Source organism: Glycine soja, chromosome 5, assembly GCF_004193775.1.
Source record: "Glycine soja cultivar W05 chromosome 5, ASM419377v2, whole genome shotgun sequence".
In the NCBI taxonomy this organism is placed as follows: domain Eukaryota; kingdom Viridiplantae; phylum Streptophyta; class Magnoliopsida; order Fabales; family Fabaceae; genus Glycine; species Glycine soja.
This window is the reverse complement of record NC_041006.1, coordinates 2,924,076-2,948,511: the sequence shown is the minus strand read 5'-3', so window position 1 is coordinate 2,948,511 and position 24,436 is coordinate 2,924,076. Positions and strand designations below refer to the sequence as shown.

Here is a 24,436-nt window from a genome sequence, read left to right as displayed (position 1 = left end):
TTAAGTCAGATTAGACTTATTTATTAGATACATTAGTTTAAGAATATTTTAAAAGCTAATTCAATGAAAAATGTTAAGATATAAAAATATTACTATTACTATTATTATTATTAAAATTTTATAATAGTTTTCTGAGATTTGTATCCTTGTTTGTTCAAAGCATAAATTCACTAACAAACATATATAAGTCATTAGAATCCCGTTAGTTAATATATTTAAAAGTAGGTTTATTGATCAACTTAAAGGTGTTTTTACAAAGTAAATTTTTAAACAGACTTTTAGACTATGTCAGAATTCTAAAAAGGAAAACCTTAAAAAAGTTTGTATATCATAGACTAAATTTGAAAGCTACGTTAAGTTCAAGCCTTTTTTTGACAGCACGTTAAGTTCAAGCCTTATAAAACATAACTTGATTCAACTCATTTTCACTCTTGATTTTATTGTAGAGTATCATAAGATTAATGGAATACTACTCCAATTTTTTAACATGTATTTTACTATTTCCACTTCAATATGTATTGAATTTATTTACTTTAAAATTAAAACAAAAGAAATTAAACCTTAAATCGTAAAGCATTAAAATCGTTGACCCTTAATATGATCATCATTTTGCCTATTAATTTTCTAAATGTGAAGTTTATTTATACACGCCACCACAAATTAAACTTCAATTCCTAGCAATTCATCTCTCTTTCTCTCTCTCCTTCTCTATTCCGTAAATAAATTCAACATATAATTAATTAATGGTAATTCTATTTATTCCTTCACAAGTATGAAGGAGTGTGGCGGCAGGAATCTCTTTTTCTCCAGCTAATAAAAATGGACGAGAGGGAGCAACCTTGAAGCTTTCCTGGTTGTTATTGTAGGCCACTATATGTTAGGGCTGGAGGGTGAAGTATTCATTCAATCATAATGGGTGTCAGTGCCACCATTTGTTTTGTTTTGCATCGACTATTTGTACTAATTTTCCAATATAGATATATAACGATAATTAATATCTCATGTTATGTATTATGCATAGGCATATGTTTTATCATTTTGGGTCCATTTTAGTACTTTATAAATTACTTTTTGCAGGTAAGTGTGCTTCGAGCCTTCTACCTGCAGCGCTGCGTTAAACACTGATATAGAATTATACTAATATATATATTACGAGTCACGAAGTAAAAATGATGAGAGATACATGCATTTTAATTTACGAGTAAGAAATTTCAAACTAGTAACTAATAAATAATGAAAGAAGCATGCACTTAATTTCAGATGCTTTGTTTCTTTCTTTGTTAACGATGACTCTTACAACTTTACCTCCTTCAAAGCACGCGTATCGTCCGTTACGAATTGCATTTTTGTATAATTTTTTGCATACATATATATGCGTACATGCTAAGAAATATACAACTAGACGTACAACACATCAAGAACCGGGAAAAAATATTCAAGGTTAGAGAAAGTTATAGACGAATATATATGGAGTTACAGACAAGGAACATTCAAAGCAAGGAGTAGAAGATGCAGAAAATTCAATGGAAAAGGAGTTCTAGTCAAGAGTTTAGACTTTCTACTCTTGAATCTCGGTTAGGTAACACTCGTTTCAATTATACAACTACAAAAGTCTCTCTCGCTCATCTTAATAATTTCATCCATGAGTTCCTAGCTACCAATAATAATGCATCTGTGTATCCATATATTTTCTTTGCCAGACATCATCACTCAGAATCTATAACAAAAGGAAGTAAACAAACTAGTGTAAATTAAAAATGCTATTTCTGGGAAACCCTAGCTAGACCCAGCAAATAGGTGCATCATTAATATTTTCCCGAGAATATGTATCCAGTGACAGAGTGCTCCTTGACTCTTCTCACAACTATGATTGCTCGTACGTAAGAAAAACCATTCATTATTACTTGCAACAATCATTAAATAGTATTAATGAATAGCAATATTCCGTTCTCCTTATTATTAGTTGAGTTTCTACACTAACATTTTCTCACGGGAAAAAAGTTGAAGCATGTTGTATATCGTACCCAAGCCTTGAATTTCGATATAGACAAAGTTTATCAATCACAAAGTAAGAACAGTTGCACACTTAGAAATAGAGAAGGAGAGAAGGAAGATGGTGACAAAGCAAACTAACACAATCCTTCAAACTAAAAATTGGTATAAAATTCAAAAGAGAAAACAAAAAAAGCTGCTTAATTAATTAGTAACATGCAATTAATATACTTATAGCAAAAACAAAAACAGAAAATGGATCGGACCGAGACGCTTGATTCCCCAAGAGTGTGAGTAGTTGGGATCCTCGTAGCAAAAGAGCCAAGACCCTTCTCACAACTCAATATATATAAGTTGCTGAAGCTAGCTAGCTAGATGCGAACTTAGGGTTTTTCTCATGCGCATGAGCGAAGCAGCAGCAGCAGCAACTTTGGATCTTCCTTGGTTGTGTTCGTCGTCTTCTTCTTGGGCTTGTGCTGTGTGGTGCTTGTGATGGTGAAGGTGATGATCATCATCAGCAGCATCAGGAGCAAAAGGTTGGGGGATGATGATGTTTGTGATAAAGGAATAAGGAGTGGGAGCCTTGAGGGGGTAATGATGATGATGGTTATGGACGATCAGAGAGAAGGGCAAGGAGGGTGAGGGCATGATGATTGCTGTTGGGTGAGGGCGTTGAAAGGTTGAAGAAAAATCCAAGGTAGTTCGTGCCATCCCTCTGAGAAAGAGAAAGAGACTACTTGATAGCTCTCTATTCTCTCTCCTTTTTCTATTGTGGGAAGATAGAAATAAAAAAAGAATTATACTATCACGAAAACCGTGGTGCCAACTTTTTTATGCCCTCCAGCTCTTGTTCGCTAGGAAAAGGAAAGATGACCCCATTGCAACATTTTTTAGGCATACAGTTCCACGACCAAAAGTCAGTGATTTATCTTTCAAACCATGAAGATTTATTTAAAGAATTAATTTGTTTTTGATATATATTCTTGTACACATGAATTTGAAGACCAAAACCCTAGTTAAATATTCAAGATCATAATTATCTGTCCATCATATCATAATAGTATTTCCCTTTCGTTTTCCATAGAGAAATTATCACCTGCCTCTATTGTTGCTGTCCGCATTGTGACATCCAATCAGATTTAAGTGCACATGTGGAACGGGATCAATTGTTTTGAACAAAATTATTAACCTAATTGCAAAATACTGAGGGGTTCAGAAAAGGTGCAGAATGATTGGGTCGTTGTAATATTATTATTCCTATATATGGATATAGTTGTGCTTGTCTAGACTGGTAGCTGAATTAGTGAAATCAGTTTCACATTTAATTAATTGAGGGTTTAAGATTCTTTATATGATGGGCAATTATTATATTGAAAAACAGTAAAAGGCTGTTTGTGACTGTATATGAAGTGGATGAATATTGAAATATGCTTATATGAGCTTTATAGGGTTTAGTTAAAGATGGAATTTGGCAGAACAGAGAGACATATATACCCATGGGAATAAAGAATGACAAAGTCATAAAAAGAACTGACTATGGCAGAGTTAGAGAGAATATAAGTGTTAAAAAAAATGTTAAGAGGAGGAAGGCACATAGTAATAAGAACAAGATAGAAATAGAATATGTGGCCTTGTGAAGGTAATGGTTGTCCTGCTGCAAAAGAGAACTTATGGGGACAAAAATGTTAGTTACTGTACACATAACGCAATAATGTTCCCGGCATTCTGAGGCTTGAAAGCAATAATTCATTGTTTACAGAGATAGAGGAAAAAAGATTCCCAGATAAGCATATTTTGAATGTTTGTCCAGTACCATATACTTGGTCTGATGATACTTCTTGATTCTCGCACTACTCAACAGTCTGATATATATGTGTGTAAAACATCTTTTGCATAATTCTTTTTGTTTTTATATTGCCCTTCCTTTCTTGCTTTTCAACATTTTTGCCGCACGCCCCCAACCCTTGCTTTTCTAGCTAGCTCACTTTATTTTATCTAACTCAAAATTCCTCCTATGTATGTTACCTCAAAACCTATATCCTATCTAATTTCCTTTTTTGGGTCCCCTTTTCACAAAATTGGCCAAGTAAGAACAATTAAGTTAATTTATCTCCGTTGGTCTTATTCTAGAATCTCAATAATTAATTTCTTTATTTTTTCTACTCCACTATTATACTCATCCTAGAGGCACTTGCGGTTCTATGAAGTATTGTGTGTTTGTTTGGTTTCTGTTTTGAGCATGTAGAGAGGACAAAAGTAGTTTTGGAAAATAACCCATCTAAACCCTTCGCTTATGACTTTATGTTTGACTAAGATAAAGTCACGCATTAGCCAGCCTTTTCTTCCACTTTCTCCTCTCATGAATGGAGGAAAATGTGGCAACCAAATTAGTTTGATGGAAAAGTGAAACTCTCGAATAAAAGTGGAATTCTTTTTTAGAGATTCAAATCTTTTTGGCACAAAACAGTCTAAGCCCCAAAGATATAAAGTGCACATACAGTGTGCCATGTGTCCTTTGTCCTTATTTTCTTATACAGAGGTTAATTAGTTGGACCGCCATTTATAGAGCAACCACCCAATGTTTTTGTACTCCTGAACACTGTATATATAATTTCATGAATATTAGGATAGTAAAAAAAAAAACTACTTTCTCTGATTTTTAAGTAGTCAAACCTGTAGGGTTATAATCATTATATTAGTAAATTTTCTACTACGAGTTATAAAAAGTAAAGTGCGTAAATTAAAACATTCTTTCAATTAAAATAATTAAGATTATATTTATCTTTAAATTTTAGCAGATTAAGAAGATGGTACATTTCAAATTATATATTTGAAAAAGTTTATCTTAGAGAAAAGCATTATTCTTTTCAGAAGATTTATAAAAATTATGAAGGAAAATAAATGTTTTTTTTAACTAATTAGATAAAAAGACATATTAGATCAATACTATATTTGTACGTTCCAAAAATTGTAATTAAGCCTTCCATCTTTCACCATACAATCCGGCATATCTTGATTTTTTCGATCTATTCTCCGATACACTTTTTGAATCATTAATTTCAAACATGGAATCATTGAGGGACTTGAAAACAGCAGCAAAGCAGGAGAGGAGTAGGTTAACTACTAGAGCATAAGAGGAGTAACCTATATTCTTCACTGACATGTTGAGCTTGTTTTCGACTGACATATCTATGTTGGGGACTTGGGGTCAAATTCACAAAGCAAACATGCTGCTGGCTTGTAATGACGGATCCAAAAGTTTTAAGTTCTGGAGGTAATTAATTCTCACATTTATAAATTTTTGGGTACAATACTTATTATAAATTATTTTTTTAACTATATTTTAAATTGTGAAGACAATTTATAACTCTATATACATTCCTTTTATATCAAGAAAAAATAAAAATCTTGTGGGGCAGCTTCCCCAAAACCCTCTAATTATGGTAAATTCGCCTCTGTTGGCCCACGCATAAATAACGAAATCAACCCAGTCCAAACCCTAATTAATCGAGCATCATTCCACGAAGCTGTGCAACATAACTAATATTAATACACCTGTGCCACACCAGATACTATTCATAAATATATTCTAACGAGCATCCTAGAATCGTAGGTCCCTATATTATGTAGTTTAAGATCATCATGTATTTATGATCCCAACTTAATTAATAATGTGATGCAATTAATAATTATGTAACACGTAGGGAATTATGACCAACCATATATAAGACTTACACGGGAAACCTAAGGTCACTTAATTTCATTCCATTTTACTTTTGATCGCCTCATGGACATTGATTTAGATATTGTATTTGAGTCCTTGCAGGTTATTAGAATATAAAATATTCTTTGTAATATTCCTTGTCTATTATATTTTTAGTAATAGCTTTATGTGAATTAAATAGCATTGATTCTGTGAATTAAATAGCATTGATTCTGTAGAATCAAATTGATTCAAAACTATTGTATATATACACACTTGAGACTATGAAATAAAGAAGCCAAATATTCTCTATTATTGTTATTCAATATGGTATCAATAAGTTTGGTACTGATCTCTCATTCCAAACCTAATCTCTAGCGCCGCCCTCATTCTCGTTACTGAATCCCAAAAACTCTTGAATCAAATTCAACTTTCCTCATCCATGGCTGGCTCGAATCCTCCCTCTCCACCATCTTCTGTTACACATCCTGCACTCACAGTCCCCAACATTACCAATTTTATCAAAGTTAAGTTAGATATAGAAAAGAGTCAGTACAACACTTGGTCAGAATTGTTCAAAATCCATGCAAGAGCCTACCAAGTTATTGATCACATTATTCCCTCCTCTGCTGATGATACACGTGATATATCTCTCCAACAAACAGACCCCAAGCTTTGGTCACGCCTTGATGCTGTTGTTCTCCAATGGATCTACGGAACTATTTCCGATGATTTGCTGAACACAATCATTGAACGTGACACGACGGCAGAAATGGCGTGGAACCGCTTGTTTGAAATCTTCTTTGATAATAAGCATTCCAGAGCACTCTATCTCGAACAAGAATTTTCGCGAGTGCAGATGGAACAATTCCCTAATGCTTCATCATACTGTCAACATTTGAAAACACTATCTGATCAATTGTCAAATGTTGGTGCGCCAGTATCAAATGAAAGATTGGTGTTGCAACTTATTTCTGGACTAACAGATGCCTATGCCGCCGTCGGATCACAGATTCGACATGGAGAAACTCTCCCGCCCTTCTACAAAGCCCGTTCAATGATTGTTTTAGAGGAAACAGCAAAGGCGAAAAAGGCTGCAACCGTTACAGACAATTCTGCGTTTCTCGCTTCTCAAGATGTCAGCACTGTTAATAATTCTTCTCAACAGAATTATAACAATACACCAAACAGCACCAATCATGGAGGTCGTGGCAGCGACAATACAGCCTCTAACCGCGGTCGTGGTAGCAACCGTGGTGGCCGTGGTAATCGTGGTAGGGGTCGCAACGGAGGTCGCAATAATCGGTCACAATATTACCAATATCCGCAACAACAACAGTGGGCTGTTCCACCTTGGGCTGCACCGTGGCAACCATGGGCCACGCCACCATGTCCGTACCCAACTACGCCAAATTGGCAACATCAGTCCACTCCTCGCCAGCAAGGAATTCTTGGACCAAAGCCTCCACAAGCTCATATGGCAGCCACATCAGCAAATAATGCTCAACCATCATATGCATCAACCGACATTCAAGCTGCAATGCATACTCTTTCTATGGCTCCTCCTGATGATCAGTGGTACATGGATACCGGGGCCACCTCTCACATGACTGCAAATGGAGGTAATCTCACTTCTTATTCCAATATGAGCAATAATATTATCGTTGGTAGTGGTCATAATATTCCAGTTATTGGTCGAGGAAATGCATTAATCCCAAATTCTCACCACCCCTTAACCCTACATAATGTCTTACATGCACCTCAGTTAATTAAAAATCTTGTTTCTGTAAGAAAATTTACCATTGACAATGATATTTCTGTTGAATTTGATCCATTTGGTTTTTCTGTGAAGGATTTTCAGACAGGGATTATTTTAATGAGATGTGATAGCTCAGGCGATCTATATCCACTCACCTCAAGACCAACCACTACCTACCCATCCAATTTTGTCGCTTTATCCAAAGAATTATGGCACAATCGTTTAGGACATCCAGGCATTCCAGTTTTTAATTCTCTACAAAGAAACAATTTTATTTTATGTAATAAGCTTCCAAAGCATTATTTTTGTCATTCCTGTCCTCTTGGAAAACACACAAAATTACCTTTTTATGAATCTTCTTCTTATACTATGATGCCTTTTGATATTGTTCACAGTGATATTTGGACGTCCCCTGTGCTCAGCTCAGGTGGACATCGTTATTATGCTTTGTTCCTAGATGACTTCACGAATTTTTTGTGGACTTTTCCAATTGCAAATAAATCTCAAGTCCATTCCATCTTTATTCAGTTCCGTGCTCATATTAAAACACAATTTGAAAGAGAAATCAAATGTTTTCAATGTGATAATGGAAAAGAATATGACAATGCACATTTTCATAAATTTTGTGAACTAAATGGAATGACGTTTCGATTCTCTTGTCCATACACCTCACCCCAAAATGGAAAAGCCGAAAGAAAAATTCGCACCATCAATAATATCATTCGCACCCTCCTGGCCCATGCTTCTCTCCCATCTCATTTTTGGCATCATGCACTACAGATGGCTACTTACCTCCTCAACATACTCCCTAACAAAAAGCTTGCCCTACAAACCCCTACTAAAATTCTCTACCAAAAAGATCCGTCATATTCTCACCTTAAAGTTTTTGGTTGTCTCTGTTACCCTCTTATTCCCTCTGTAACTAGAAATAAATTACAGCCTCGCTCAACTCCATGCGTCTTTTTAGGTTATCCTTCAAATCACCGAGGTTATAAATGTTATGAGTTGTCGAGTCGTAAAATTATTCTTTGTAGGCATGTTATTTTTGATGAAAATACGTTTCCGTTTTCTGCCTTGAATGCTCCTCCAACCTCTAGTTATGATTTTTTGGATACAAGCGACACACCATTTCTTAACACCGACCCAACCTCTTCACCCCTCATGACACCAACGCCTAACCAACATTCCCCTCATCCAAATACTACCCCATTACCAACACCTATCTCATTACCCAATTACACTACTACAACCCCCACCTCCCAACATATGCCATCATCAACCTCTGTCCCTTCCTCCACACAAACTACCGAACCAATCAGCTCATCATCACCATCACCCCCTTCCCCTCAAATGACCACTAGAGCACAACATGGCATTTTTAAGCCTCGCAAACTTTTCAATCTCCACGCATCAGCTTCACACTCAATTTCTCCCTTGCCTACCAATCCCATTAATGCATTACAAGATCCTAATTGGAAAATGGCCATGACCGACGAATATAATGCTCTTATTGAAAATAAGACGTGGGACTTAGTGCCCCGTCCAACTGATGCTAATGTTATCCGAAGTTTGTGGATTTTCAGGCATAAAAAGAAAGCTGATGGTTCATTTGAAAGGTACAAGGCTCGGCTAGTAGGTAATGGTTCGAATCAACAGACTGGTGTCGATTGCGGAGAAACCTTTAGTCCCGTAGTTAAACCAGCAACTATTCGAACGGTTCTCAGTATTGCTCTTTCCAAATCATGGGGTCTTCATCAGTTGGATGTCAAAAATGCTTTCCTACATGGTAATCTCAATGAAACCGTGTACATGTACCAACCTGCTGGCTTCCGCGATCCGCAATACCCTGATTATGTATGCTTGTTGAAGAAGTCTCTCTATGGTCTTAAACAAGCACCTCGTGCTTGGTACCAACGCTTCACTGATTTTGTTGCTACCTTGGGCTTTTCTCATAGTATATGTGATAACTCATTATTCACCTACCACAATGGCAATGACACGGCCTACATCCTTCTTTATGTAGATGATATCATTCTCACTGCATCCTCTGACACTCTACGCCAATCTATCATGTCTAAACTGAGTTCCGAATTTGCTATGAAAGATTTGGGTCCTCTTAGTTATTTTCTAGGTATCTCAGTTACCAGGCATTCCAGTAGTATGTTTCTCTCTCAACATAAATATGCTGAAGAAATCATTGAGAGAGCTTCCATGTCCTCCTGCAAACCGGTTTCAACTCCAGTGGATACAAAAGCAAAACTCAGTGGAACCTCTGGCAACCCATATCATGATCCATCTGAATATAGAAGTCTTGCTGGTGCTTTGCAATACCTTACTTTCACAAGACCTGATATTTCTTATGCCGTTCAGCAAGTATGTCTTTTCATGCATGATCCAAGAACACAACACATGACTGCCTTGAAGCGAATCATTCGATACATCAAAGGCACCATCACTCACGGTTTACATCTCTCTCCCTCCTCAGTTGACAAACTCACCACATATACTGATGCTGACTGGGGGGGATGTCCGGACACCCGCAGGTCCACGTCCGGTTATTGTGTTTATCTTGGAGATAATTTAGTTTCATGGTCTGCCAAACGTCAACCAACTCTTTCTCGTTCTAGTGCAGAGGCAGAGTATCGTGGTGTTGCTAACGTTGTCTCTGAATCCTGTTGGCTTCGAAATTTACTCTTAGAACTTCAGTGTCCTATTGCGAAAGCCACACTAGTATATTGTGACAATGTTAGTGCTGTCTACTTATCAGGAAATCCCATTCAACACCAACGCACTAAACACATTGAAATGGATATTCATTTTGTGCGTGAAAAGGTTGCTCGTGGCCAGATACGCGTTCTACATGTTCCTTCACGCTACCAAATAGCTGACATTTTCACAAAGGGCCTTCCGCTGCAGCTATTCAGCGACTTCAGAGATAGTCTCAACATTCGTCCTCCTCCCGTTTCGACTACGGGGGTGTATTAGAATATAAAATATTCTTTGTAATATTCCTTGTCTATTATATTTTTAGTAATAGCTTTATGTGAATTAAATAGCATTGATTCTGTGAATTAAATAGCATTGATTCTGTAGAATCAAATTGATTCAAAACTATTGTATATATACACACTTGAGACTATGAAATAAAGAAGCCAAATATTCTCTATTATTGTTATTCAATACAGGTGATCATACATGGACTTGCCTCGAAGGATATTTTGAAGACTTCAACTGAAATTTCAACTACTCTTCGCAAATATTCCACTTTTCTCAAGATTGGGATAGAACAATACTAATGCTTATAAAAATTGTAGTGTCACACTATTCAATTGAAAATTACTACAATATAGGGACCAAAATAATTTAATGTATTTTTTAAAAGGATTTTTTTTGTATAAAAGTTTGATATTTTATTTGATTTTCACAATAATGAATTGTACATAGTTGCTTTGTTGTTTGACAAAAATATTTAATAAGTTTGTTTAAAAAATTAAGTTTTTTTGTTTGTTTAAATCCATTAAGCTAACTTTTTGAGTTGAAAGTATTTGAGAAAATAATTCGTAGAACTGTAGGTAATTAAATATAAATGATACAAAAAACTTGTTTATTTGATCCATCTGTTTATATTTTATAGAAAAAATATAATTTGATGCTTTTTATTTAATTTTTAAGTCTCGTATGTTTTGTTTAAAGATAAATAAAAATTAAAAAAATAAAATAAAATAATACAAATAGTATGATATTTAAAATAGATAGAATAATAATATTATAAGAAGATTTTTTTTATCAAAATAACAGTATTTTTATCAAAGAATATAATAATTGAAAAGTTGTATTAAAGTATAAAGATCAAATGTAAAAAGAAAAAAAGGATCCAAATACAACAAATAAAATTTAAAAAAATGTTAAAAATTAATGAAATGTAATCATTTATCAAATACTTTTTGTTTTCAATGAATGTAAGAAAGATGAGTATTTAACATATCTGACAATTATATGGAAACAGATAGGGAGATGACGAATACTCTAGTTTGTTTCAATAAAATTTTGAAATATCAATGAATTGATGAATCTAACACAACTCGCTAAATATCAATGAATGCAAGAAAGATGAGACATCGTTAGAGTGTTGGTCATTTTCCTATCTGAGAGGTGGAAATAGTTGATGTTCCTATGCCACCAATTGCTGGAGAAAGTGTGTGTGGAACAAGTGGGAGAAGAAAGAGAGCGATGGGTGTGAGGGAGGCAAAAAGGTGTAAGGTGAGGGAAATAGGGTTTATTTATTTAATTTTTGAAAGGGTGGGTTTTATGATTCCTATATTGATCGTAGAATAAGAAACTTAATTAATATGTTACTTAAGATAAGATGCTCTCTCACCTACTAAACAAAACTTTTGGGTTGAGTTACCCTTCTATGCTTAAGTCATAACAATTATTTTATTGAATACTGATACTGAATATAAAGATATTGCAATGCTACAGATTCTATGTTGAGTAAAATGAATGGGAGTATTCTTTGAATTAATCCTTTAGCAAAATAAACGAGAAAATGATGAGTGAGAAAAAAAAAAGATTGCAACACAATGTCTCTCAAGGAACATTTAGTTGAAAAGAAACTTTTTTATGCTTGAGAATTATGATTTAGAGGAATGATTAAAATATATTTGGTTGGTCATACACATTTTAAGAATGTTTACAGATGTTTTTCGGGATCAAAGAAATTATTTCAAAAACTTTATATAATTATATTAAATGAGCTAATATAGTTAGCATGGAATTGCTATATAAAAAAAAAGGATAATGTGACATTTTTACAAAAGTTAGATTTTCACTTCAATCGTGAGAACAATTTTTTTGTGAAAAACAATATTTCATGAGAATATTTTTAAAAATAATAAATCAAGCATTATCAACTTCAAATTCTTTGGGAAAAAAATTAAAAACTTCCTTTGTACCCAACTCTATCTTTCAGTTTTTGTGATCTTCATCTTCAGGGCTATAAGGCCTTATGGGTCACAAATAGAGTTTGGCCTTTAACTTCAATCTGAACCCAAGGCAGCTAGCTAAGCATAAGCAACACGAGTTGTAAAACGCGGGAACGCAAAAGCGCGCGGGAGGAAATGCTGCTGAGTACCAGTAACCTACAGTTTTCTCGGTGGACTTTCTTCAAACACCTTACGCCACGGAAATTCAAATTAGCTCCACCACTCTGTCAGCACAAATCCGTAGCCACTCTCTCTCACTTCGGAATCCTAACCTCCCGCCAGAAAGACCAGATTCATCTCTACGTCGAAACTCTTCTTCAATGGAACAAGGTATTCAATTTCTCCCACTCACACGTCACAAACGCACCTTCTCCCTTAACACTCACACATCGCAATTGCAACTGCAGCGCATGAATCTCACCGCTGTTAGAGAGGTAAATGAAGTGATGGAGAGGCACGTGGAGGATTCCCTCGCGATTTTGCCTCCGCTCAGCGACTGTTACCGCTCGCACTGCAGCGCTTCGTGCGATAAGCTGAGTCTCGTCGATGTCGGAACCGGCGCTGGCCTTCCCGGAGTAGTTCTGGCCATAGCTCGCCCTGGTGAGTTCTTATGTGATGTATTTACAATCTGAATTGTGTTAATTGTTCGGTGCTGTTCGTTGTGACTTGAAAATTGCGATTCAATGGAATAGAGTGGGATGTAACGCTGATGGAGTCTATGAACAAGCGGTGCGTCTTCTTGGAGCACGTTGTCGGTGTTATCGGTTCCTCAAACATTAAAATTGTAAGAGGAAGAGCAGAGGTAACATTCACTCTTGTTCTTTTAATGGCCATTTCCATCTGAATGTTTCTTAGTTTTGTTCAAGTCTACAATCTAGATGCATTTTTCTATGCAAATTTGAATTCTTTTCCTTAGTGTGTTGCATGATAATTTTCTTATTTAATGCCGTTAAAAATGAAAAAAAAAAAGAGAGAATAACTTAACATGGTTTTCCATGGTATATTATACTTATGAAAACAATCACTGTGGAGATTATTAGCTTGGAATAACATTGAATGCGGTTCTTAAACTGAAATACTTTCAATTATTAAAGACATTCACCTTGCTGTTATGTTTTGTTTTACTTTTGGCATCACAACTTCTGCCAATCGCCGTATACCTTCTACTGGCTGAAAATATGTCTTGTTCTGTGCATAGGGCAGAGTTTAGGGCAGAATCCTTGCTTCAGAGAGCAATTTGACATAGCAGTGGCCAGGGCGGTTGCTGAAATGAGAATATTAGGTAAATTGAGGAGTTCCTGATTTAATTCTTTATTGCTTTGACACTTCGTGATTTGCTATGGCTTTAGTGTTTGTTCTTGTTGCATTTCCAGCTGAATATTGTCTTCCTTTGGTTCGTGTCGGTGGGTTGTTTATTGCTGCCAAGGGTCATGATCCTGAGGTATGTAACAGCTATTAGAAATTTATTTTGCTGACTTATATTAATAATACTTGTATTTAATTGGTATTGATTCACCATGCCCATAAATTGAGAAGCTTGTTCCTCTGGTTTGAGTTCATTTTCGTGCTGTAGTGCTGATTTGATAATGCCCTTAGTGGTTTTATCCCCTTAAATAATTTATTTAATCTATTGAATTTGTTTTTCTTTCCTCTTTGACCCAAATAAAACACACATTCAACTCAATCATTCATTGCAACTAGCCAACTACACTGACAAATGACTTATGTGTCTATACACTTGGAAGTTAATAAAAAAGAACTTCATTTTACTGACTATATAAATAAATTATATCTCAATTGTGCTTATTTTCTTTGAGTTTAAATATGATTTACCGTCAGCACAAAGTTTTTACACTGTCATTTAATAATATGTTGGCAGTTGGCACATCATTAAAGAAGTTAGACTTCCTGCATAGTGGTTTTGATGGTCAAACTCTTTTAGTAATCTAAATTGAATCCATTTTTTATTTATTTAAAATAAGTACATTGTAATGGAGGGCGAGCCCTGGTGCAGCGGTAAAGTTGTGCCTTGGTGACTTGTTGGTCATGGGTTCGAATCCGGAAATAACCTCTTTGCATATGCAAGGGTAAGGCTGCGTACAATATCCCTCTCCCATACCTTCGCATAGCGAAGAGTCTCTGGGCAATGGGGTACGAAGTACATTGTAAATCAAGCTGCATTATTGTGTAGCTTTTCTATTCATGTCCCATGGTTTTGAACTTTTGAAGTTGTTAATCATCTATTTCTCATCGATTTCCTACATGATGAATCTGGATAGGATTTTGAAGTTGTTAATCATCTATTTCTCTTCTATTTCCTACATGATGAATCTGGATAGGATGAAATTAAGAAAGCTGAAAGTGCCATCCAGAAGGTGGGTGCATCTCTATTGCAAGTATGCTCAGGTACACAGCTTTAAACCTTTAAACTTTGCTTTTGCAATGTAGACTTTTGTACCGAGTTAAAAAAATTCAAATAACATTTGTATTCCTGTGGATATAGTTTATATTCTGAATGAAGGGGACACATTGATAGTTTCCTTGCTCAACAGCACTAAGCCACTAACCATCATGTAAAATGATTTGTTTTATTACAAGCTTAAGCTGTAACACTGATTTATAAGAATTTGATACCCCCTTCCCACACCCTCTTCGGTTGAGTATGCTGGAGCTAAGCAAGTAATGACTCTTTTCTACTGGAAATGGGATAGAGCTTAAAGAAAATGTTAGTGGCTATGGTTGCTGATGTTCCATGACTGGTGGAGGCACACCAGTAAAATGAAGAAGTTCGACAAAAAGCGTTTCTGTATCCAGGTGCATAGGTGAACTTTTGGCATTGAAGTGAACTGTTGCAGAAATTTGATAGGAAGAATGGAGTTAACATAAGCTATTTAATTTCACAGGCGAGTTCAAAATGTATCTGTCTCTTTAAGGAAACCAACTCATAGTCCTTAATCCCTCACAACAAAACAAAGTCCAAGTTGCTACAAAATATTAACAAGTAATTCTAGATTCAACAACGGACAAAACTTAGATCAAGTTTCTTATGTCCTTGTCATTTAGCTCTCCAATCAAATGATGACATGTAGATGTTTATTTGAAATTCTGCAATACATATTTAATGGAAGTTGTTTATTATGAGAAAGAACATCCTTGTGCCATCATTTGTTTTGAGAACTTGATAAGGAATAAGGATACAAAGAACTTGATCTAAGCTTTTCTTTAAACAAAAACTTGATACCCATATACCATAAATACACAATTCTTATGCCCAAGAGACCATAAACTTAAATTCACACATTGCTATTTCACACCTAGACTAGAGCATCAACCATTGTTCCCTCCCTCCTTTTCTCCTTCTGTTAGGGATTTATCTCGCCGTAGTACACATGATAGGGTGCTTGTACAATATATTGTGACTTTGATCAATTTTTTGAGTAGCGGTGGACATGGATTGGATTTTTAAGAATCTAATCTATTTCCAATTCATATCTACTTAAATGTATTGGATCTTAAATCTATATTCACATTTTTTTCAAAAACAATTTGGATTTAAGATCCAATTCATTTAAGTGGAGATGGATTTGGTCATATCCACTTAAATGTTATAAGGATTTTTTATTTATTTTTTACAAATTTTGGTAATTAAGCGCTAAAAAGTTAAAACTTAGCACCTGTTCATTTAAGAGTTATTTTCAATTGACCTTGGTCAAGACTATTTTCAATCAATCTTGGTTGGAGTATTTTTTACCTACCTCAACTAAGGCAATTTGGACTGGCATCGGCCCAAACATTTTTAGACCGATGTCAACCAAGACTATTTTTTAGTTGACGTCAGCAGTGTATTTTCATTTGATGTTGGTCAAGGATGTTTTTGGTCGATTTTAGGTAAGATTTTTTTTTGTTGAGGTTAGTTAGGGTTTTTACTCAATGTCAGTCGGTAATATCTTTTGGCCAACATCGGCTAGGGGTTTTCAATCAGCATTAACCGTGACTGGTTTTCAATCAGTGCATTTTCTGGCCGACATCGGTAAGGTTTTTTTTTGTCAATGATGGTCATTGATATTTTTTGGCCAACATTAGTCGGGACTATATTTTGGTCGATGTTGACTAGGTTTCTTTGTTGACACTGGTTGAAACTATTTTTTGTTGGCGTCAGCTAGGGTTTGTTGGCCAATATCGACCATGACTATTTCTTTTGGTTGGTGCTAGCTAGAGATATGTTTTGTTGACATCAACTAGGGTTTTTTCGATCAATGTCAATTAGGGGAATATTTTGGCCGATGTTAGCTAGGTTTTTTTTTACCGATGTCGGTCGATGATGATTTTTGGTTGATGTCGGCCAAAAAAATCCTAGCCGACATCAGCAAAATTTTGTCTGACGTCGACCAAAAAAATCCTAGTCGATGTCGATCGAAAAACCTACCAGACGTTGACAGAAAAATAATCATGACAGAGATCGGCAAAAAAAAAAATATCCTAGCTAGCATCGACCAAAAAATAACCTCAATTGATGTTGGCCAAAAAAATTTTTTACGACATCTACCAAAATATAGTTCCGACCAATGTTGGCCGATAAAACCCTGACCGACATTAACAAAAAAATAGTCTCAATCGATTACGGCTTTAAAACATCATCAGTTGGCGTTGTCCAAAATAATTTTAAACGAGATTGACCAAAAAAATCTAGCCATCATTGTCCCAAAAATTGATTGGATTTTAAAATCCAATCAAATATCAAATCCATGTCCAATTAATTGGATTGGATTTAAAATTCAAAAATTAGATTTGAATATGAAACCAAACCATTTAAATGAATTTAAAGTGGATTAGATTGGATTGGATATGGACTGATTTTATATATTTGGATTTTTTTTTCAGCCCTATCCATCAAATTCCTTTTAAGTGACAATTAATTTTAAAATTTTAACCGTTAACATTTTAGTCCCTCGGATTTTTTTTTTACTGCATAGTCCCTCAGATTTTAAAAACTCTATTAGTGCTCAACTTTGTAAAATGATATTAATTTTAGTCTTTTTTAGTGCTAAACAACAGTGAAAAATAACTAAAATGCATGATTTTTTGCAAAGGTACAACTAATGAAGAAATTTTAAAATCTCAAGGACCTAAATGCCTAATCGGTGTGTTTTTGAGGACTAATTTAGAGGTTTACTCCTTTTATTTCTCCAAAAATTTGTATAACATAAGTTATATAAATATAGTATATTTTAAGTGAATATTTTTTTGCAAAAACGAAAGTGTTTTATCCTATCCACCCGTTATATGCGCGTCACTAAATATAAGAAAATTCTCTTATCCAATGCAATGTTTTATTTGATGCCATTCCAAACACCGTATAATATTTAATTTTTATTTAGCTTTATACGATCAAGTCTTCTACTATTGGGCCTTTCCTATCATGCGTACTAGCTAATTCTTATATTTCCAGAAATATTCAATTCTGGCTATGTCCTTGTATTCTTGATTTTTTCTCTTTCTTTTGGGTACACATTTTTATTTTATTGAAAGAGTATGAATTTCATTTCAGTTTACTGTTTTCGTAAGTGGATGATTTAGCTTGTAGAAGTAACTTTAAATTGATATTGTCATGTCCAGTGGAATCGCAAAGTCCATATGGTCAACGAACTGCTGTCGTATGTTCAAAGGATCGTCCTACCCCAATGAAATATCCCCGTGATCCAGGTACACCAGCTAAAGAGCCATTATAACCAAGTTGATGCTAATTGTGTTGGCTGCTTTTATTTTATTTATTTTTTCTTGCCATTCCTATCACTATTCTTGAACCAACTTGAAACATTTTGCTACCAAGAGAGGCCAGCTGTGTACAACAATGTAATGTGCGCCAGTGTTTAGGTTTTTAGTTCATATTAAGCTTTGATAATTTCTACTGATTCGACATTATTCGGAATTTATCTTTCTATGATGCCACTTTGCCTGCATATATGTTAGGCTTTACAATATTTTTTGCCTCTGTATAATTGTATAGATAACGACATGGAAACTGCTAGCTGTCTTTATCTTCCTCTCCTCGCGTTTCATGTATGCATTCCACATTTTGCTCTTTCTCTATGGTTGGAATCAGGAGGCAAATGGTTTGCGCACATCCATTGTCAAAGATTTTATACTAATAAACAACATAACTATGATGATTTATAGATGCCGCGTATAAATGTCTAGGCATTGGAAAAATGACTGCTATGTTGTCTGCATTTAAATTGCGAAAATTCTTTAAAAAATCTAATAAAAAGTAATTAATAAGATTCTAGATTGAGACCCAAAAAAAATCTGGGCCTAACTCAACCCTAAAAGCTAGTTTATAGGGTGGAGGTTGTCATCATCTTATAAACTTTATCTTGAGACTATCTCTAGTCAATGTGGGACTTGGGTTTTTTTTAATTCACTCTCTCACGCCCAGTACTCTTTGGGCTTGGTGCGTGGTCCTTTCGAATGGATCTAGGATAGTTATGATAATGAAGCACTAAACTTGTAACCATCCAATTAAAGTTTGCATGCCACTTTTTAAGCTGTGTATAATGGATCAAACCAACTATTTGGTCCTCTATACTTCAGTTTGAAAGTTGCTTTTTGTCTTCTTGCACCTATACATTAGAAAAGTAATAATAAACAATTTCTAAATGTGAATCATTGGATGAGGAACTGTCGAAGATCTTCATTCATATCTATTGTTTTGGGTCTGTCTCAAACTTAATAAGGTCCCAATTACATGGCTTAATCCATCAAGGTATACCTTGACTCTTCTCTTGCCTCCCTTCGTACTATGACTGATTGAGATTCGCCTTATAAGACATTTTTTTTTGTGATCGGCACGCCTTACAAGACATATTGGTCTATGGCCCTGCATCACAGACATCAATCTTTCTCCCTCTTTTAGGAACAGATTCATCACCACAATTTACAGAATTGTCCCTTGACATAGGATGGACAATTCTTCTATGCTCAGAAAACAACATAGAGGCTGCTAATGCTCAAAACAGATGTCCCGTAATCTCTTTATTATAAATAGTTAAATATTCTAAGCATGCACATCCCCCGGTATGCTCTCTTGACTCTAATGTTACAACTTTAGTGGACCTATTATTCCTTGAGTATTGGAGTGCTTGTAGGTCTCCACTACTATCATTTGTCCAACCGTGATCACCATTCGAGTAACTGTCCAAAACCATTGAAGCTCCATTCGACTTACATTGACGGAACCAACATTTTCAATTTGACAAAACATTGACATCATTTGTGAGAAATAAATTCTCCTCCGTGAATTTCTCATTAACAAGATGGTTAACACGTACAAAGGCATCTCTCATGCACCACTAAGAGGCCAACTCCAATGTTATGAATAAGCAGCCAGTAGCCACAATCGTTGAACAACTTAGAACCCGTTATCATGGAAGGGGGTGACTCGCACAATACTCTTGCTCGGTTTGGGACATAACAAATTGCTTATCCATAAGCAATCCATACCCCTATCGTCTATCGATCCTCCGAAGTCCGAATGAGCAACAAGATCTATAAAAGCTTTATCCAACGCAGATGGCAAAATTGGCATTTCTAATTTGAACATATACAAAAATTACGTTACTTTTATTCAGATTAAGGCAAAATTACTACACTAAAAAAGGATAAGGCTAAAGTGACTTCCACAATTCTCGTAAAATGAAGTTATGAAAGAAATAACATAGGAAAACAAATGATGATTTCTTAGTTGCGATTGTTGCAACTTGCATGGTTGATGTTTTATTCGGATAAGGCAAATTGATTGCTTTTTGTTTCTTTTTGGAAATCTGGTTTTGTCTACTTATGCTTAACTTGAAAGGACACTTCTCATAATAAGAAAATGATTGTTGCAGCCTTGCAGGGCAGCCTCATAAAGCGAATATGGGTCATTGAAAAGCGGGAGAGAAAAAACAATCAATACTAGAGATGAAAATTTTAAATCTTTTAAGCGTAAAATTATGGAAAATGTACAAGATATAGGTTTCTTAATTATTTAATCACGTAAAATTTTGATATAATGTAAAAGAATAATTATCTAAAAATTCTAAATTATTGGATAAAACCCAAAATTAACTTTTAAATTTTAAATATGTAAATTAAGTATCTATTTGAATTAATTTATTTTATATTTTAAATTTTTATGATAAAAAATATTAACTTAAAAAATAATTTTATCAACTGTTGCGGACTAGACTTGAGCCTAATAATGTATAAAGACTCCATTATGCCTAAACAACATTGGGATAATTTGAAACTACAAGTTTTGGCCTAAGTAAACACTATTAGTAGGAAAGTTAGTCTACACTCTTGAAAAATGAATTATATCTAAGTCAAAAGTAAAATTAGCCGGTCGCAACACCAAATTAAGTGGGATATAATTGCTCCAAGAGTATCATGCATATTAGAGGCAACACTCTTAGGAGTCCAATACAACACCAATTATCTTAGACATATCACTATTTTTTTTCTTTCAACATGACATTATAAATATTTTTTATACCCAAACTATCCTATTGTTATTCTTCTGGAAAATTGTTTTCAGACTATTGTTTTATATTTTGTATTCTAGAAAGTAGTTTCTAGCATACAAAATCTAAAATAAAAATTTGAAACCTACTATATATATATATAAAGAGTAAGATTCTGGAAATTACTTATCAGAATACTATTTTACATTTAGTATTTTGGAACCTACTTTTTGAAATACAAAATATAAAACACTTCCGAAAAATAATTTTTAAAATTTTAAAATGAATGCTCAAAATATCACTATCGAATTTAATTTTTAATTTTTTTTGTTCATAATTTTATTTCTTTTAATTATGTATAAATCACAAAAAAGGGAGCACAAACATCCCAAGCAAGCAAGAAAAACTGGAGTAAAATATTGAATTGAAGGTCATGAGGGGAGTGAAAGAAAGGAACAATTCTAATGAAAGAGACGAGAGTGTTTTGCTGCCTAAGAAAGAAATGTATTATCGCAGGGGGGAAAGAAGTGTGTGACGGTGTGGAAAAGAGAATAAAATTTAAAAAAAAGAATGAAATTTTGAGTGTACTTAAAAAAAATATAATATTTATTTTTTTTCATCTACAGACTCTCACTTAAATCACTACTTAAAGAGACCAAATCAAATTTGACTCCTACCAATTACATGTTTAAACTAAGGTATAATTATTATAATAGTTACTGTAATCACTTTATTATATTTATATATAGCCGCTTCATGAATTCACGTGTTATGTGCTTTTCTTTCCCCTTTCTTCGGAACCTTAAGTGGGATTGGTTTGTACATTATGTTTGAATGTTTGAATCAAAGAAATATATTTCTTTTTTTTTCTTTTTGCTTAATCAAAGAGAGAAAAAAAATGAAGAAAAATGCTCTACAGATGACCTTGTCCCTTTCTCCTCCCTGCGCCATTAATGGAGTCCTAGCTACAACTTACTACATTAACGGATCTATCCACAAAATATCTTGTCACTTCTTTTTCTAAAAAGGGTTCTGAACAAAATTATACGTTAACCCTTGTAGAAATACTGTCAATCCATTCACAATAAAGAAATACAAATAATATTAATATATGGGTTATTTCTTTACGAAATCTGTATGTTTCTTTCAGTAAATACCCCCATGAAGAATTCTGGCCTAAAATTTAAGATTATTCACATAAGTAAGAGAGTAGAGGAAGAAATAAAAAGAAATGCTCAAATATCATTTTTCTAAAAATATTGCATTTATACAACAACCCATATCACACACTCTGGTTTTTTTTTTTCTTTACAATTCCTTATGTTATCTTATCCCTTTCTCTCTAATCTTCCTATCTTTCACTTTGACATGTAAAAAAATATCGTATAAAATCACTATATATATATATAAGAGAAAATTAAGTTGAAAGAAGAGGAACAAAAACTTGCCAAACCTTAACATCACAGTCCAAACTGGCACTATAGACAAGAAAAGACGGTTCTTCTGAATTAGGGTCTTGTTCACTACGATCAACCGCAGCAGTTAAGCTCTTAATCGGACTCCTATGCCCTTCCAAAACAGCTAAACACGAATACTCCTTCTGAACCCCTCTCCAAATACGCACCGTTTTGTCCTCCGAACCACTACACACCAAATCCGAAACCACAGCCAAACACAAAATCGACCTAGTATGCCCCCTCAAAGCACCAACCACTAACAATTTACCATTTTTACCCTTCTCCGAAACCAATATTGACCTATCGCATGCACCAGAATACAACACAGAGCCATCGGCGCTAAGCGCCAACGCGTTAATCCCAGAGTTGTGTTTCTCCAACGTGTCCACTAGTGAATGTTTCTTCTCCCCTTCGAGTTTTTTCCAAACCCTAATTCTCTTGTCCGCGGATCCGGTGTAGACGTACCCATCGTAGGAGACTGCGACCGCGTTGATGGCGTCGTCGTGCGCGTCGCGCACGGACTCCAAGCACGCGAAGTCTTTGGTTCGCCAAACCTTAATTGTTCTGTCCCATGAAACGGAGTACAAAAAGGTTCCGTCTTTGGACAGTGCGAGGGAGGAGACGGTGTCCACATGGTGAACCCAGGTGCACTTCTTGTGGCGGCGAATGCGCACCTGGTTTTTCGGGAGCAGGAGTTTGGTCAAGCGGTCGCCGAGCGTGGGGAGTGTGGCCACACGTGTGTACTTCTGGTTCTGGTCGTGTTCGAGGTTTGTGACTCTCCAGACGCGGATTTTGTTGTCTTGGTGGGCGGTGAAGAGTTTGTCGGAGTGGACCACTATGGACTTCACAGCACCTTTTCCTGCAATTACAACGTTGTTGTTGGTGGTGGTTGGTTTTTGGATGAAATGAGTGTGGTTCCAGGATCTGATTTCTCTGTCGGAGGAGCCAGTGTAGAGCAAGTTGCCGGCGAGGGTAAGGCAGGAGATGTATACGGAGGAGGAAGTGTGGGGTTTGAGAGTGGTGAGGCACGAGTGAGAGGTAGTGGAAGGAATGAAGAGGTGAGAGTGTGAGTTGAGGGAAGGGACTGAAGCGAGGCTGCGTTGTGAAGAGAGGCTGTTATTGTTGAAGGATGCGCTGTGTTCCATGGAGAGATCAGATGAGGGTGTGGCCAAAAGGGTTGGGGGGTAATTGACTTTATATAAATGCTGAACAAAATTGATTTGGCGGTATTGGGTACGTAGAGAGATTCCCTCCAACATGTGTAGGGTTATATTATATCCATTAGAGCTTGTTGAGTGGGGGCCATGGAGCCATATAAATGGCTACTACCTAGCCTAACCCTTGGGTTGGGAAGATTAATCTATTTATGCTATAAAAAATATGTATTTCATTTTCTCATAAAATGTATCATTTTTCCAATAAATTAAAACTTACTTGGTTGTGCATATAATCATTATAAAAAAAACAATGACATAGGTTCAAACGTCCAAATCTCTGAAAAAATAATCTTTTAATTTTATGATGATAAAAAATATATTAAATTTTTTACAATAATAAGTTATGAATATTTTATATTTATAAAGAAGAAAAATATAATTTAATCATATATATATATATATATATATATATATATATATATATATATATATATATATTATCCATTTATGTTTTCTTTTTTCTCCTTTTAATAATTGAACAGTAGTGATAAATTGTTGATTATAAGTTGGTAAAATTTTCCACTTTTTCAACTCAGAGTAAGACTCTCTGTTGCTGTCAACTGTTTTTTTTATTAAATCGACATGTTTCATTATTTTATTACTGTCATACTGCAATTATGTATACTCCTCAGATTTATACCACTGACTGAGTTAAAAATGATTCAATTGAAGAAATAGGAAAGAAGACAATGATTTCTACAGAAATGCATACATGATTAAAACGAGTGTTCAAACATCAAAGTCTTCTTTACTGCCGAAAATTTTAAACTACATACACAAGGTGCAGTTGTTTCATCCAATAGTCATTATTTGAATTTTAGT

At 34.9% G+C, this 24,436-nt stretch overlaps 3 protein-coding genes across 5 annotated transcripts; 1 reads left to right on the top strand and 2 right to left on the bottom strand.

The window, feature by feature from the left end:
• Positions 1–2,016: 2,016 nt before the first annotated feature.
• LOC114411928 lies at positions 2,017–2,782 on the bottom strand. Its single transcript, XM_028375674.1, has one exon. The coding sequence runs from the start codon at positions 2,701–2,703 to the stop codon at positions 2,356–2,358; it is 348 nt and encodes a 115-aa protein (XP_028231475.1). The 5' UTR covers positions 2,704–2,782; the 3' UTR covers positions 2,017–2,355.
• A 9,643-nt stretch (positions 2,783–12,425) lies between these two features.
• LOC114411927 (ribosomal RNA small subunit methyltransferase G) lies at positions 12,426–18,399 on the top strand. 2 transcript variants are annotated; one of them, XR_003666556.1, is made up of 8 exons: positions 12,426–12,769; positions 12,847–13,039; positions 13,132–13,241; positions 13,643–13,721; positions 13,813–13,880; positions 14,779–14,845; positions 15,151–15,253; positions 18,056–18,161. XR_003666556.1 is itself a non-coding variant. In XM_028375673.1 (7 exons), the coding sequence occupies exons 1-7, from the start codon at positions 12,575–12,577 to the stop codon at positions 18,166–18,168; spliced, it is 825 nt and encodes a 274-aa protein (XP_028231474.1). In that variant the 5' UTR covers positions 12,430–12,574; the 3' UTR covers positions 18,169–18,399. The 2 variants fall into 2 exon arrangements, 1 of the variants encoding a protein (XP_028231474.1); XM_028375673.1 differs by lacking the exon at positions 15,151–15,253 and having other exon boundaries at positions 12,430–12,769; positions 18,056–18,399.
• Positions 18,400–19,001: 602 nt separating this feature from the next.
• Positions 19,002–23,637, bottom strand: LOC114411926 (protein JINGUBANG-like). 2 transcript variants are annotated; one of them, XM_028375671.1, is made up of 2 exons: positions 22,394–23,637; positions 19,002–20,026 (listed from the first exon to the last, which is right to left on the bottom strand). In XM_028375671.1, exons 1-2 carry the CDS (start codon positions 23,540–23,542, stop codon positions 19,985–19,987), a joined length of 1,191 nt encoding a protein of 396 aa, XP_028231472.1. In that variant the 5' UTR covers positions 23,543–23,637; the 3' UTR covers positions 19,002–19,984. The 2 variants fall into 2 exon arrangements, with proteins under 2 accessions (XP_028231472.1, XP_028231473.1); XM_028375672.1 differs by lacking the exon at positions 19,002–20,026 and having other exon boundaries at positions 22,163–23,636.
• Between the last annotated feature and the right edge of the window lie 799 nt (positions 23,638–24,436).